This window comes from Equus asinus, chromosome 20 (genome assembly GCF_041296235.1).
Source record: "Equus asinus isolate D_3611 breed Donkey chromosome 20, EquAss-T2T_v2, whole genome shotgun sequence".
NCBI classification, from domain to species: Eukaryota; Metazoa; Chordata; class Mammalia; order Perissodactyla; family Equidae; genus Equus; species Equus asinus.
In genome coordinates, this window is record NC_091809.1 from 46,526,010 (window position 1) to 46,541,464 (window position 15,455).

General features: G+C 53.3%; 1 protein-coding gene across 2 annotated transcripts in view; it reads left to right on the forward strand.

Annotated features, from left to right (window-relative positions):
- The window catches only part of TMPRSS13 (transmembrane serine protease 13), a 28,250-nt gene extending 17,307 nt beyond the window's left edge, over positions 1-10,943 (forward strand). For both annotated transcript variants that reach the window (XM_014855576.3, XM_014855575.3), the window contains 8 exons: positions 586-678; positions 1,682-1,725; positions 2,989-3,151; positions 4,034-4,206; positions 6,956-7,054; positions 8,254-8,396; positions 8,550-8,702; positions 9,417-10,943. In XM_014855576.3, the coding sequence (XP_014711062.1) occupies positions 586-678; positions 1,682-1,725; positions 2,989-3,151; positions 4,034-4,206; positions 6,956-7,054; positions 8,254-8,396; positions 8,550-8,702; positions 9,417-9,443 (895 nt within the window). In that variant the 3' untranslated portion in view covers positions 9,444-10,943. The remainder of the gene's footprint in view (positions 1-585; positions 679-1,681; positions 1,726-2,988; positions 3,152-4,033; positions 4,207-6,955; positions 7,055-8,253; positions 8,397-8,549; positions 8,703-9,416) is intronic.
- Positions 10,944-15,455: the final 4,512 nt, after the last annotated feature.

Sequence of the window (15,455 nt, forward strand, 5' to 3'; positions counted from 1 at the left end):
ACGGATCACCCACATCAGAATCACCTGGGGTGCCTGTTAAAATGCACGCAAAAATCAGAATCTCTGGGATTAGGATTTAGAACCTGCTTCACGAACCCCCTGAGCTGATTCTTAGGCACATTGTGGTCTGAGGTCCAGCAAATTGAGTAAAAGGTTCTCAGAGTTTCACATGCAAACCTGTAACATGGGATCTTTAACCAGCTTCTGCTGCTCTGTGGATCACAGTTTGGGTAGAAAGCGGCTAGGCCAATGTTTCTCAAACTTGAGAGTGCATCAGAATCACCCAGAGAACCAGGGTTTCTGATTCAGGAGGTCTCAGAGAGGGCCGAGCATTTGCCTTTCTAACAAATTCCCAGGCGATGCTAATGCTGCTGTTGGGGTAAGACCATGCTTTGAAAACTCCTGGGCTAATGCGTAGGGCGAGTAGGGGACCGTGATGGGATCTGTGGGAGGGGTCTGAGCGTATGGGGCCTTAGCTGCCTGTGGCCTGTGTCAGCAGGGCTGGCTAGGACTCTAATGCTGGCTGGGGGGCCCGGGTGGCCTCTGTCTCAAAGGAGCTCATTCTTCCCCTCTCCTCTCTCGCAGTGCTTACTGGACAACCGAGGTGGGCCACAGGGATTTTGCCAGCAGCTTCTCAGTCTCCAAATACAATTCCACCATCCAGGAAAGCCTCTACAGGTACAGTGGGGCAGGCCAGGCGCTGCCTGTCTGTGAGCAGGGGATGGGGGGAGCTTTGAGTCAGGGTCTTTTGGGACCCACTCAGCCTCCAGGAGTCTATCATGAAGGTCAGGAGCATCTCAGAAGCAGCCCTCATTCATCCTCTGCCTCCTGAATTAAAAGTTATTATTGACTCTTGGTGCAGAGAGCACCTCGAGGTCAGGGGTGCCCCCAAGAGTTTACCTGGTTGCCAGAGACAATGAATAAACCTTGGGGCCACCAGTCAGCCAGGTGTTTGGACCAAAAGCTGCTGCAGAGAGTGAGCTTGGTGTGGGGAGAGAGAAACGTCATTGAGGTCAGGAATGGGGAGGCGGGAAGCAGCAGGGGAGTGCCAGGTGCATGTGGTCAAGGACAAGAGGTCCATCTGGGAAGCATCGGCTTCCTCCTGGGCCTGGCCATCTGTCTATCTGTACGCTGCAGCCCCGCCCTTGTCCCAACCCCATTGAGGAGGGGTTTGGGGGAGCTCCACCAGCTAACAGTGCACTTTCCCTGGGGAGAGGAAAGAAGAGAAGGAACAAGGCTCCGAGAGAAGAAGGGATAGGGAGGGGAGGGCAGTGAATTAGCTGCATCCTGGATGCCTGCTTTGCGCTGGGCAGTTTGCATGCTACATTGTTCGCGGAGCATCGAGGAACTCTCGGGGAGCATTAGGCCACCTGTTTAGCTCTGGAAAGACGCTAGGACAATGAAGTCGTGAGCTCAAAGGATGCAGATCCAGCCAATGTGTGCAATCTGCCACAGGAAAACTTGTGGGGGCAGGGAGAGGAGTGGGGACAGTTTGCACTGAACTATCCCCATTGATGGAGAAAGCCCTGGAAGGATCTGTCCCACTGGGAGGGAGAAGGTCAGAATCTCCCACTTCTCGTGCAAAAGGAATGGGATAGGAACTTAGCAGGAGTCAATCAGGGAAGGCTTCCTGGAGAGACTGGCTAATGCACCCTTTTCCCAACTTCTGTGTCTCCTGCAGGTCTGAATGCCCTTCCCAGCGGTATGTCTCTCTCCAGTGTGCCCGTAAGAAGATGCTCTTCCTCCTGGATTGGGGCCGGAGTGGGGGCAGAGGGGTGGGACTCCACTGGGGAAGATGGCTAGCCCTGAGGGTTCAATCCAGGAAGAGGGGATTAAGCATCAGGCCTGCTTCAGGGCCAGGGTCCCTGTAAGGCACTGGGACAATCTCAGGGTAGAATTTCTCCTTCTCCTGACTCTGCTCAGCCTAGCAACCTCGCTCATATGGAGAAACCATTCAAGTCTCCCGGATTCCGGGCAGGGGGCAGAGGACTGGGAAAGCAAGTCTGGGCCAGCTGAAAGCTCATGTACCCATAGATGTGGAACTAGGTCCAGAGCCGAAATTTACCCAGGACATTCTATGCCCAAGGCACTGTGCCTATAAACATGATTGCATTTAATTCTCACGTGGCAGGTGCAATTATTTTGTTCACTCACTGAAAAGAGGCTGAAATGTCTGCCTTGCTTAAGGGCAGACTGCTGGGAGGTGAGGAGCTGGTATTTGACCAGAAAGTCCAAGCTGTAACCCCGTCCACAAGTGCTGTGTTCTCAGTAATGACCAGTTGGCGGCGCTGCTCTGAGCAGGCAGCCACAGCACTACGCACCGAGTGCCCATACCCTCAGACCACCGCTGGTTCTTCACTCTCTCCTCCTTCAAAGAAAAAACACAAGTCTGAACAAACCCCAAGGGCTGCCCTCCTTGTCCATGGTTTTGGGGGGATGACTTGCTTCAGAACATGTTTGGAAATGTTCTCTTGGGGTACAGGGCCCCCAGCAGCACTAAATGACCCATAGGGGAACCATGTAAGCACAAACCCGCCTGTGCATCATGGGAAGTTTATTTCTCCTTTGTTTGGAAATGACAGAGATCCCCGTCAGAGAGCGTATCAGGTCAGGGTCATGTTAGACTCGGCCAGCTTTCCCGAGCTCCTGACGGTGGCCCTGGGAGTCACCACTGTGACCCTAATGCCTGGCCTGGTGCCCAAAGCATTGGGCACTTAGTAAGCATTTGTCCAACTAATGAAAGAAGGAATGAGTGGGAGGAAAGAGGAACCTGCCTAGGATCCAACTTCCCACTGGATGACCCCAGAAAACTAACCCACCACCTGGGAGCTCTGCTTGGGCAGGATAAAACCGTGCTGCATCAGATTAAGTGAGCAAAGCAGGGTCCATGCGTGGGTGGGTGGGTGCCCTCAGGCTGGGGCGGCTTGATCACGGCAGTGCCTCTGAGAGAAGCGGAGTTCACAGTCCTTCTCTTCTGCTTCTCCCCAGACTGTGGACTGAGGGCCATGACCGGGCGGATCGTGGGAGGGGCGCTGGCCCCAGAGAGCAAGTGGCCCTGGCAAGTTAGTCTGCACTATGGCACCACCCACGTTTGTGGGGGAACACTGATCGATGCCCAGTGGGTGCTCACGGCTGCCCACTGCTTCTTTGTGTAAGTGCCCAAGGGGTCGGGTAATGTGATGGAACTGAGGTTGGGGATCACCAGGAATGGCTGATGGCAGACTGACCTCTCTCTCCCTGGAGGAGGGCTTTGGTGTGAGCCCGGCCTCACTGGCCAGGTGGCACTGGTGCAGCGAGGGCCGTGATTTTCTTTAGGTATTTGGTCCCCGAGTGTGAGCTGGGGGCACTTGTTCCGAGCTAGGCCCAGAAAGAGAAAATACCGTTGATGGCCCCTAGGGAGAGTGGGGCAGACAGGAAGAAGGACTGGGGAGCCCGCCCCTGAAGAACAGGGTGAAACAAAGAGGCTTTGGGTTTGTGGCTGCTTCTTGTATCTGGAACTTACAGGAGAGGAGCCCGAGGAGTCAGGACCACTGTCCCAGGAATAGAAGAATGGGGACTGCAGTCGGCTTCTGACAGTCACCAGCCAGGCTGGCCCCTTTGAGCAGGGGGGCAGGAAAGGGCTCTGGAGATGAGACCTCAGGGGCCCTGGCTCCCCAGGAATGGGTCTTCAGCGGGTCACTGACCCGTCTGCAGCTCCGTTTCTGCTGAGGGTAACACTACTGAGATGTGTCCCGTCCACGTTCTTAGATCCTTGGTGGAGTGCAGAGAAGACAGTGGGGCGAATGCTCAGAGGTCTTACCCATCCTCTTTGTTATTGTAAGGTGCAGAGCGGCCAGTTCAGAATGGTTTTTGGGGGGGTATGGGAGTGTTCTAGACCCCTAGGCTAAGATAGAGTGCTCCCTCCAGAGGTCATTTCATCCATCCTCCCGCCTCCAAGCTGGTGATCCAGCGGCAGCTCCCTGTGGATAGCAGATGCTGCCCGTGGGCTCCCCCAGGTGGGTAACTGGACAATGCTCTCTTGCGGCTCTTGCAGGACCCGGGAGAAGATCCTGGAGGGCTGGAAGGTGTATGTGGGCACCAATAACCTGCACCAGCTGCCTGAGGCAGCCTCTATCTCCCAGATCATCATCAATGGCAACTACACAGACGAGCAGGACGACTATGACATCGCCCTCATGCGGCTCTCCAAGCCCCTGACCCTGTCTGGTGAGTGAATCAAGGCCTGTCACACCCCACCCCGGCTCGTCCCAGCAGCCCTCGGGCCCAGCCTTTGCACTTGGCAGTGTCCCACAACATCTCGGGGTCCCAGAGCTTCATTCAGCACTATGGAAGTCAATGACTCTTAGAGATCATGTAATGGAACACCTCTATTTCACAACTGGGGAGACGGAGGCCCAGAGGTTGGAAATAAGTGTGCCCCAAATGACACATCTTACATTGCAAACGCTGACAGAGCGAGGGCTTGGATTACTGGTCTTAATCAATACAAATAGATCGAATTGTTTCACTGGTGTTTATTGAGGACTGAACAGGGGCCAGAGACTGTGGTAGGAATTTCACACCTACAATTTCACTGACTCTTCACAGCCAATCCTGTGGAGCAGGTACTATTATTAGCTTCATTTTACATTTAAGGAAACGGAGTTTCAGAGAGAGGTAATCACCCGAGGCCACGGAGTAATAAGTGGCAGCTCCAGGACTCGATCCAGGTCTGTCTGACTCCCAAGCGATCCTCTTCCCACCCGGCCCTCTGCTGGCAAATTGCTAGCACCGCAGCTGAGAACACACGACAGGCAGGCCACATTCAAACCACTAATTGGCACGAGGTTGGAGCTAAGGACCCAAATGAGGCTACAGGAAGGAAAGGCTACTGAAGTTCTTGGGAGGAGATCAAAGAAGGCTTCATTCATTCATGCATTCACTCATTTGCTCACTTACAAATACCTACTGTGTGTCTACTCTATAGCGGGCTCTGCCTTTGCAATTGTAAATAGAACGAAACAGGTGACACACACAGACAGCCAGTAGAGGCCAATGATGCCAATGATGTGATGTGGGGGCCGCCGGGGGGAGCCGTGGTGGCACAGATAGGGGCCCCTACTCAGGCTTGGCAGGCTGGGAGGCTTCCCTGAGGCAGACTAGCTAAGGCGGAAGGGGATTTCCGGAAGCCTTGGAAGGCTCGCTGGTTAGTCCAGCCTTTCCCGTGCGCTGAGCCTGTGAGCTGGTCTTTCCTGGCACATCGGCTACGGAGGCTGTGTCCCTCACGAGTCAGAGCAGTTAGCTCATCAAGTGGCGTGAGGAGGAGGAAACCTCGGCAGAGCTCGGTTGGGTGGGGCCGGCCCAGAGCCACGCCCACCCATAGCCACGCCCCCAAGTACCTCCCCGCCCCCTGCCACGCCTTCTTCCAGCCTCCTCCAGCCTCCTCCAGCCTTGTCCGTGGAGCCTGGGGCTGTCAGGTGAAGGTGCCCCGCTGCCCCTGCCCTGCCCCTCATGCACACATAAAGCGGGGCAGGCGGTCTGCAGGACCAGGACAAGCCTTCCCAACCTTGTAAAACACAGACCCCGTTTGGTTAACCATCCGGATCTCATCTCCCACCACCCAACCCCCTTAATATTATTTCAATTCCAAATCAAAGTAAATAATTTGTAAAACCGAGTGAAAGCTGGTATAACATTGCATACACTTTTCAGACCATGATGGCAGTCTCTCTCCTGACTCTGATGCCCCCAGGCAGGGAGCAGCCCTAGTCTGAGAATCAGCTCAGAGTCGTGTAGACCTGTGATCAGACCATGCGCCCCGGTTTTTGGTTTGGAATCAGGGCAGATTTTCTTCAACTCGTTTGACAGGCTGAGCACTTTGAGGTCACAGTACTAACTGGGAAAACCTGTGAAAGCTCACGGATAAATATAATTCCCCCATAAAAGCAAGTGGAATGTATAACAGTGTTACATGGTTTTAAGACTCCATCTCAAAAAGACTATTTTAAGAAATCATGTTTTGCATTGTTTTGTTCATAACTGATGCCATTCCTTCATTTATTTTTTGTTTGTTTGCTCAGTAGCAGACAAATATTAGATACCAACGAAGAATTTAACAGCCATTCTCCCTCCTTCTCTCTCTCCTTCCCTCTTTCTCTCTCCTCCTTCCCTCCCTCCCTCCCTTCCTCTTGCCTCCCTTACCTCCTTCCATGTTTGTGGAGTGCTTCCCATGTGTCAGGCTCTGGGTGCAGGAAGCTGCAGTGAGCATGAGAAACCATTGAGAGTGCTGCAAACATTCTCTGTATCAATTAATATTTTCCTCTTGCAAAGTGGAGTTTGTGGTCAGTGTCCTAATCCACCTGGGGATGCCAGTCCTCAGCAGGAGTTCATGAAGCGATACACAGCAGCACCTTCTAAATGCTACTGAGTGTGGGAGCAAGTGAGCAGTATTTTTGTGGTCTGTGCCTCTAGGGATGTGCTCTTCCCCCTTGGAGAGACTGTCTCCCCCTGGACGGAGGGCCTCGGGCTCTGGGCACCCAGTGGGTACCCTCCCCAGACCAGGCTGGCACAGCACTGAGACGCCATAGCGACCGTGGCTGGGGCCTAGCCTGCTGCCCCTTGCTCTGACCGACAGGCAGGGAAGAGGCTCAACGGGAGAGCTACTCTTGGTGGGGACAGATGTGCGGCCACCCAGTATCAACTTGGTACAGGGGAGCTTCCAAGGCACAAGCCTCTGCCTACATGGCACCCACGGAAATCAGAATGTCTGGGGACTCTGGCAGCACCCTGAAAGCTGGAGGGTCAAGATAAAGTGATTGTGTTTCTTGCCTGGTCAGTTCAAGGCCCTGGAAGATTCAGAAACACTCTGGGGGCAAGGAGGGGGTCCTAGGATATTGGTACTCCTGCCCCTCCACCCCCCTCCCCACCGAAATGTCCAGTGTTGTCCGTTCGCTGATGTCTTGAGGTCTTGTTACAGCTCACGTCCACCCTGCCTGCCTCCCCATGCACGGACAGACCTTCAGCCTCAACGAGACCTGCTGGATCACAGGCTTTGGCAAGACCAAGGAGACAGATGGTGAGAGTCGGAGATGCTAGACTGTGTGTGCGTGTGCCTGTATGTGCGCGTGTCTGTGTGGAGTGTGTGTGGGTGATGTGTTGGGGCATTAGGTCAGGGTCTATCTAGATGAGGGTTTGGGTATATAGATCCACGGGCCTGGGTGTGAACGTGTGTATATACACACCTGCGTATGTGTCAGAGCAGTCCATGTGACAATGCCCTCAGCCAAGACCACCAGGAAAACCCAGATGGTTGAACCAGTTGGGTTCATTGCTCACTGCGCTGAGGGAGGACATACCCCACGGAGAACCACAAAGCGTGTCAGAAGGAGGGTGTTGGAAAGGACTTAGAACCGGACTTGGGGGTTCAAAGAAGCGCAGCCTTTCTCTGGATTGGATGCTTTCCGGAAGCAGAGATAATTCCATGGTTGGGTATCTTTACAATGTCATCTAGGAGTTAAGAATAGACTGAGTCTAGAGCTATAATTGGTAAAGAAGCAGCAGTCGCTCACACTGGCTGGGAGAGGGGGTTGTTTGGTTTTTTCTGGTTTGCCCAGTGACCTACCTTGTTTTCATTCATGCTTAAACGAGATTCTGAAGTGGTCGTGTTTGCCTCACTTTGTCACTGTCAGAGTGGCCTTTCTGACATTGGTTCTGTAGGATTGTGCACGTTCCACAGGAGGGCACTGCGGCCTGCTGGCCTCGCTGTTGGACCCAGGCCAGTGGCAGGTGTCAGGGCCACCTTCCCCTTGCTCAGCGTGATGGAGGGGAGACTGGCTTGGGAGCAGCCTTTTTCTGACCCCGGCTCCGTAACCAACTGGCTGTGTGACTGTGGGCAGGTCACTTCTTCAGCCCTAAATTTCTCCATCTGTGAATGGATTAATGATCCCTCTTTCAAGCACACAGTTACTGAAAACAAATTAAGTGACACATTGGATGGAGCTCTGAATGCAGAAAAGCGTGTGTGGCCTATAAGGGAGCTGGCAGGCTTGTGAGTTCGTCCGTGTCCATGTATGTTTCTTTGTTATGTGTAGTGAGTTGTGTCTGGTGCAAGGGTGTGTGTGCCCACGTGTTCCGAGGCCAACCACAGAAGGGTGCCCTCCATCCCCAGGAGGCTGTGAGTCTGCGTCCTGGGGGCTGGGGGGCAGCTAGAAGGCCACGAAGCTGTCCAGAGTCTCACTTCCTCTCATCCTCTCTCCCCCACCCCCTTCACTGAAGAGAAGACATCCCCTTTCCTCCGCGAGGTGCAGGTCGGCCTCATCGACTTCAAGAAGTGCAACGACTACTTGATCTATGACAGTTACCTTACCCCGAGGATGATGTGTGCTGGGGACCTTCGAGGAGGCAGAGACTCCTGCCAGGTGAGGCTGCTTCTGGGTGGGGCTCCAGTCCTGGGACGCCAGGCGAGTGGAGGAAGGCTGGGGGTTTGAGGTTGGAGTGAGAATCAGGTGCCCACAGTTTCCTGCTCAGGAACCACCTCTCCCCTCTGCTGATGTGCCTGCTTTCCCCTGTAGGGAGACAGCGGGGGGCCCCTGGTCTGCGAGCAGAACAACCGCTGGTACCTGGCGGGAGTCACCAGCTGGGGCACGGGCTGTGGCCAGAGAAACAAACCCGGTGTTTACACCAAAGTGACAGAAGTCCTTCCCTGGATATACAGCAAGATGGAGGTGAGAGCCCTGCCTGGGGCCACCGAGCAGGCTGGGAACTCCCAAAGGTGGGGTGCCTGGAAGAGGGCCCAGGCTTTCCCCAGGGTCTCAGAAGAGGTCCTCTCTCCCCTTCATGTTTGGGGGTGATCAGAAAGTGCGGAAGACCAAGGACAGGACAGAAGTCGAATGTTGGGCCAACCCCAGCTGCCTGAGTTCCTGCCCCTCCTTTTCCTCCTTTTCCTTGGAGGGTCAGAAAAGGGCGGGCCTAGGCTGGGTGGCGGCCCCAGTATCACTGTCCTCTCCCCAGTGATAGCCAAGCTGTGGGGTCACACAGGCCACTGAGACTAGGGGGCCTCTCCTCCTTAGCAGAAGCTGGTCTCATGGGGAACTGGGCATCAGGAGACGAGGACCCACCCCCACTCTTGCTGACCCAGCTTGGCCCCTGCCTTCCCTGGGCCTACCGTCAAGCAGGAATGCTGTGCCTGCCCTTCCCTTCTCTGCCTGGCCAGGGCGGAAGAGTGGAGAGAGCTCAGGTGGGGACAGGGGAGGCTGCTCCAGAAATCCTGTGTGGCGGCTCTCCCAGAAACTGCCTCTGTCTTTTCCCTTTCATTACCTCTCTTCTCCGAGGGGCAGTTCCAGGTGACAGCAGGGCTGAATTTTAGGCTCTGAACCCCCGCCTTCAGCGTCTGTGTTCCTAGCCCGACCTCACCCTCTTCTCCCTCTGCTCTTCCTCAGAATGAGGTGCGCTTCCGGAAATCCTAAGCAGCTGTCCTACTCTTCCACTCAGCTCTGGCTGCTGGAAAGACTCTGCCAAAGTGACTGAGCCATTGGCAACATCATCTGGGCTAAAGGCCACCAGACACCTTTGTTACTGCCACCTCCACTGTCTGCTGCTTCTGTGAATATGCATGTGTGTGTGTGTGTGTGTGTGTGTGTGTGTGTGTGTGTGCTGCTGTTCTCCCAAGGTCTTAAGAAACCAGGAGAACTGTTAGCTCTTCCCAAAGCCCAGGCTGGAAATCACCTGGAGATAACAGTCTGGGCACCACGGAGGTCCCTACAGGAGTGTCCGTGATGAATGGAGGAGGCAGAGCCCAGGGAAGGGCCTGAAGCTCACCTGGGAATTCCTGCTCCTCTGACCTGGACTTGGAAACTAGCCCAGAATGGGCAGCCACCTGGCAGCCCAGGTGACACCACTGCTGTCCAGGGATGATAGCACTTTTCGCTGGGGTGCCTGGACTATCTCTAGCGGGAAGATGTTCTGTGGGCATTGCGAGCATCCCGCTGTCTCTCAGGCCTCCCGCGGGTGCCGTGGATGTGGAGAGCGGCCGCGCCGCAGCTGTCCGTGCTGCCAGCTGTGACCAGGCCTCACTGTTCTTGTTTGGTCACAGGCTGGTGGGGGCGGATTTCCTTTTATTTTATTTTTATATTGAGGAAATGGAAGTAGATGTATTTTTAAAGATTCTCCAGAATTCCAGGAGCGAGGAGAACTAGCATCAAGTCCCCCAAGAACTCCAAGGGACTTATGGAGGTTGCGTCGCTCGAGCGTCCTGCAGAATGTCCTTGTCTCAAGGGACCAGATAAAGGGGCCCCTTTGAGATACTCAGGGAAGTGAATCCTCACTGGGGCCGGTGGGCAAACTCAAAGAGAACCACCGCTGTTGCTGCATCCAAGGGCTCCGAGCAGAGCATGAAGAAGTCTGTGGGCCCCGGAGCCTGGGAAAATGCAGGCAGACACGCATCCTCATACCCAGCGCTGTCCTGGGACCTGGGAGTTTCTTCTCAGCTTCCTCCACCTTCCAATTTCTCAGTTGTTCTAGAAACATAGCACTGACGTGAAAACTGCCATGGAGAGAAAGCTGCCACTGTCCCCAGGCCTTCCAAACAGGCTTTCTGAAGGATCCGAGTTGCCCTGCTCCTGCAAGCCATCTGTGTGCCTGGCCTCCATGCCAGCTGAAGGCCCGGACCTCCCCCAGGGGCATCCGTTCCTCCCTCAGTACCATCATCCTCACCTTCCCTGGGCCTGTCTGATGATGCCATGACTCCCAGAGGCAGGGTCCACGCAGATCAGCCCAGCCCAGCCCAGGCAGGCAGCTACTCAGTAGGAGAATTGCCCTGGAGGAGCAGGCTGGAGTTGGCTAGCGTGGCTGGGCAGAGTCTGGGGGGTCTGGCTACATGTTATCAAGGCTGGGGGTCGGGGAGGGCAACATGCATGTCCACAGCAGCCCCCAGCAACGGTCTTTAGCAATTAAAGTTGTGTTATCTAAAAAATTTGTCATTAAATGTTTTACTGGTACCCTAGGTAGGAAATTGAGGTTGTCCACCCAGGTGCCCAGACATCCTCAGTTTGGGTTCTGCTCATTTAATCATCCGTTCTTTGATTTATTCATTCCCCCACCATATCAGGGACTACTCTGCCAAGTACTCCTGCCAGGCTCAGTGGTACAAAGACCATGGTAGTGTCCACAGGAACTCATGGTCGTAACCCAGTATAGTGGAAGCTGTGATTCAATGTGGACCCTGTACTGGGACCATGGATGAAGAAGCCACCAGCCACACCTAGAGAGGTCACCTTCACAGAGGAGCTGAGCTTTGAAATGAGTCTTAAAGAGTAGGTGAGCCTTCGCAAAGCAGATGCGGGCCAGGGGAACAGCTCTCCAGTGCCTGCCTTTTTCCTTCCTTCCTCTTTCTCTACATCTGCCTTTGCCAGCTCAGCAAAAGCCATGTTTACAAAGAAGCCCCAGTTCTTACTGCACTATTTCCAAAAGAATCGGATGGGTGGTCCCATTGGCCTCTTCTGAAAGATCTATCCCTTCTGGCCCTGCGTTTATTTTTCTTGCATTTAATATATTGCCCTCTACCATTATGCTCCTAGTGATGGATGCCCAGCACCCAGCACCCCATCGCACACACTCATGCCTCTAGCCACAGGCACCGAATTCTCCAGGCCTGGCCTTTGGAGCCCTCAAGTTTGTTGGCTTTAGTCTCCCATATCAGTGCGAGGGGAAGCCCTTCCTCCAATTCTTTTCTTGTTCTATCTGTGCAAGAAGTATGGGGAGGGCACAGGTGCCAGGCTTACTGTCTTAGCGTCAAGAGTAACACAACTGCTGTAACAGATCCCACAATTCCCCCAACCCCCATGGCTTACCACAATCTAAGTCTATTTCTCATCCACCTAACGGTCCAAGAAGGGTGTCTAATCAGTGGGAGGCTTTCTTTCACATGATTTTTCAGGGATTCAGATTCTTTCCACCTAGTGACTTTGTTATCTGCTTCCAGCCAGTGGAAAGAGGAAAGACATGAAGAAAGCATATCCACTTCTTAAATGCTGTGACCTAGAAGTGATTCACGTCATCGTCACATTTTATGGGTGTCAACGTGTCACATGGAACCACCTAGATGAAGTGGGACTGGGAAATGCAGTCCTTGGCCAGTTGTCATTCAGGCGTGAGCACTTGTTTTGGAGGACAACCAGCTGTCTGCCCACCAGAGGAAGCTGGTCATATCCCAGAAGCCAAGCCCTGGGGCAAAGAGCTAGGGCTAAGGCCATTTCCATCCCTTTCTCCTTAGCAACCAGACCCTTTCCCTCCTCTGCCCAGGCTTCCTGAGGCATAAATTGATTTGCAAAGGTGTAGAGGTGTGCGTGTTGGCAGAGAGGTAAGGTACAGAAAAAGCAGTATCTAGACAGAAAAAGAAAAACACATTCCTTAGGCCCAGGACGTCTACAGAGACAAAAATCATGGAAGGTGGGCGATGGAACTTCCCAAATAGGTCCAGAATCTCCTGGGAGATGTGTGTGCATTGGTGGCGGGAGGTGTTGCCCGAGACAATGTCCTGTGGTTCCTGGGTCCCAGGCATCTCCAGGGACCAGTCATACTCTCTGGCTTTGTTAACTCTGTTGACTGCTGAGTTTCTCTGGGGAAGGACAGGAGGGCCAAGTCAGTGTGTTAGGGGTGGGGCAGATGATGGCTCTTTGGAGAAGGAGCCAATTACAGCCTAGCTGCCCATCCAGCTGCCTCTGGAGTTTGGTTAGATTCCCAAGGGCTATTGTTTCCTGTAATTGCTTAACTGATGTCCTGATGCAGTTGGGACATTGGGAGATGCACGTGGAGAGCTCCTTGTAATGATAATGATGAGGATAATGGTAATAATAGCTAGCATTTGCTCAAGGTTTGCTGTGTGCCAGATGCTGTGCTAAACACCCGGTGGGTGTTATCTCCTATGAGCATGAAGTAGGCATTGTTATTGTCCCTATTTTATGGATGAGGAAACAAAGGCCGAGAGAAGTGAAATAAGCTTCCCCAAATGACAGAGCTACTGAGTGGCGGAGTTGGATTTCGAATCCTGGATGTTGGATTTTAAAAGCTGCTTTCTGGGCCGGCCCGGTGGCACAGTGGTTAAGTGCACACGTTCTGCTTTGGTGGCCCAGGGTTTGCCAGTTCGGACCCTGGGTGCAGACATGGCACCACTTGGCACGCCATGCTGTGGTAGGTATCCCACACATAAAGTAGAGTAAGATGGGCACGGATGTTAGCTCAGGGCCAGTCTTCCTCAGTAAAAAGAGGAGAATTGGCAACAGATGTTAGCTCAGGGCTAATCTTCCTCAAAAAAAAAAAAGCTGCTTTCCAAAATCAGTGGAGTCCCCCTAGCTGTGACCTCACAGCGTCCGCCCCTGGCTCTGTGGATCTTTCCATTCTTCTTGGGGCCTCTGCTGTGCGAGGGGCAGGTGGGATAACTCCCCAGAGAAGCTGGGCACATCCCTCAGAGTGTCACACGACCAGAGCCTTAGACTGCAATTTCCAGAACCCAGGAATAGTACACCGTGATTGGGAGGAGGCCCGTGGTGCCTCCTCCACCCCTGTCCCAAGTGGATGGTCCAGGAGGTCCTCCCATGCCATGAGAAGCTGTCACCCCAGGACACCTCCATGTCTCCTCAATGTGGGTGGGTGGCTCTGAGAGGTACATGCCACTCATTCCCTACCTCCTCTGCACTGGCCCAGGCTGGCTCAGGCTTCCTGTTCCTTGGAAATCTGTCGCCCAGCCTATGTGGCAAGCTCCATCCTGGTCTTATAATGGGCCCACCCAGAGAACATGCAGGTCCACGCTCTGGAGATAAGCAGCCTGGACTGTCCAGGCAGGAGGCTTGGAAGGATGAGTCCTGTGGGAAGGGGCGCGCACGGCCTGGTCTTTGATCCTCCACAGCTCAGCTCCTACCAGCGGGACATGTGGACATAACAGGATGTCTTTTCTGTCCCAGCCCTGAGTGCCAGAAGAATTTCTTCACTTTTCATACAAGGAGGGAGCTGGGAATCTTCTCTGAATAATTCTTTCTAAGTACACCGTGTTGTGGTGGAGAGAGCACCGGAGTTGGAATCGAAGTACCTGGAGGTACAAATTCCAGCCCCACCACTTACGTAGCTATGTGGTCTTGGGCAAGCTGAGCTCTCTGTTTCCTTGTATGTAAAATGGGTATATCTATGTCACATGTTGTTGCCCAATTGATGGGATGATGCATGTAAACACTCAGAGCAAAGTGATTGGCGTATTGTGACCTCTCAATGAATGTTGAATTTGCAGCAAAAGGGCCGGATCCTATACTCTACATCCCTTCGCCAAACAAATGAGATAGGGGAGGGGAATTTGATAAATCTCCAGGTCTTAGGAAATTTGCCATTTCTCTGCATAAACTTTCCTCTCAGTCTCCTGGCAATGAGTGACCTTCCATGGAAGTGACACTACCGCCTGGGGCAAACCCATGTCTCCTGCTGGTGGTTTCTCTAAGTCATGGAACTTCACTGAGTTGAGCTCACCCTGCTTTCCCTTGTCGCTGGTGGGACCAGGATGGCACTGGCCCTGGCCCTGCTCTGGTTGTGTCTGACTGCTTAACCAATGGAGGTGATGGTTCAGGCCTGTGAGGGGCACACATCCTGGTCCCCCATCGACTCCTCACTAACTCCAACTGATGTCTGTGGAGCCAGCAGGAATTTACTCCATGTCACTAAGGGACAAGAAATGTCACCTTTCTTTTTCAAAGCAGAGTAGAATCTGACTTTGAGCTGCTGCAGCCTGGCTGGAAAACACCCCTTGTCGTGTTCTCCCCCTGGAAGTGCAGCCTCGGGAGAGCCTGCCCACCGCTCTGCAGGCTGGGTGCTCAGACTGCAGCCTTCACAGGCAACCTCAGAGGGCTCTCCAGATAGACAGTAGCTCACAAACCGCTGCTCTCAGTACCCCTGCGCTCAGAAATCCCACTCTCCCCGGTCCTTTCTCTTCAACCCCCAAAGCCCTTCTCCTTGAAGACAGCTCAGGGCTGTCTCTCTTATGAACGTTGCACAAAGGCCTGTAAATTTTCGTTTGCGTCAAAGCCATTCCTTCCTGATGAGATCACATAGAAATCAAGATGAGCATAGACTTCAATAATTGTGTCTAGATTTTCGTGTAACCTAAGTTTTCATTCCTCCAGGATAAATTACTATAGTTGGGATTGCTGGGTAATATGGTGATCACGTGTTCAACTTTATAAGAAATGGCCAAGCTGTTTTCAGAGGGGTGGTACCATTTTGCCTTCCCACCTGCAATGTAAGAGTTCCAGTTGCTCCACCTCCTCACCAGTCGTTGGTGTTGTCAGTATTTTTTATAGTAGCCATTCCAATAGATGTGTTGTGGTGTCTCATTGTGGTTTTAGTTTGCATTTCTCTAATGACTAATGATGTGGAGCATCTTTTTATGTGTTTATTTGCCATCTGTATACCTCTTTGGTGAAGTATCTGTTCGAATCTTT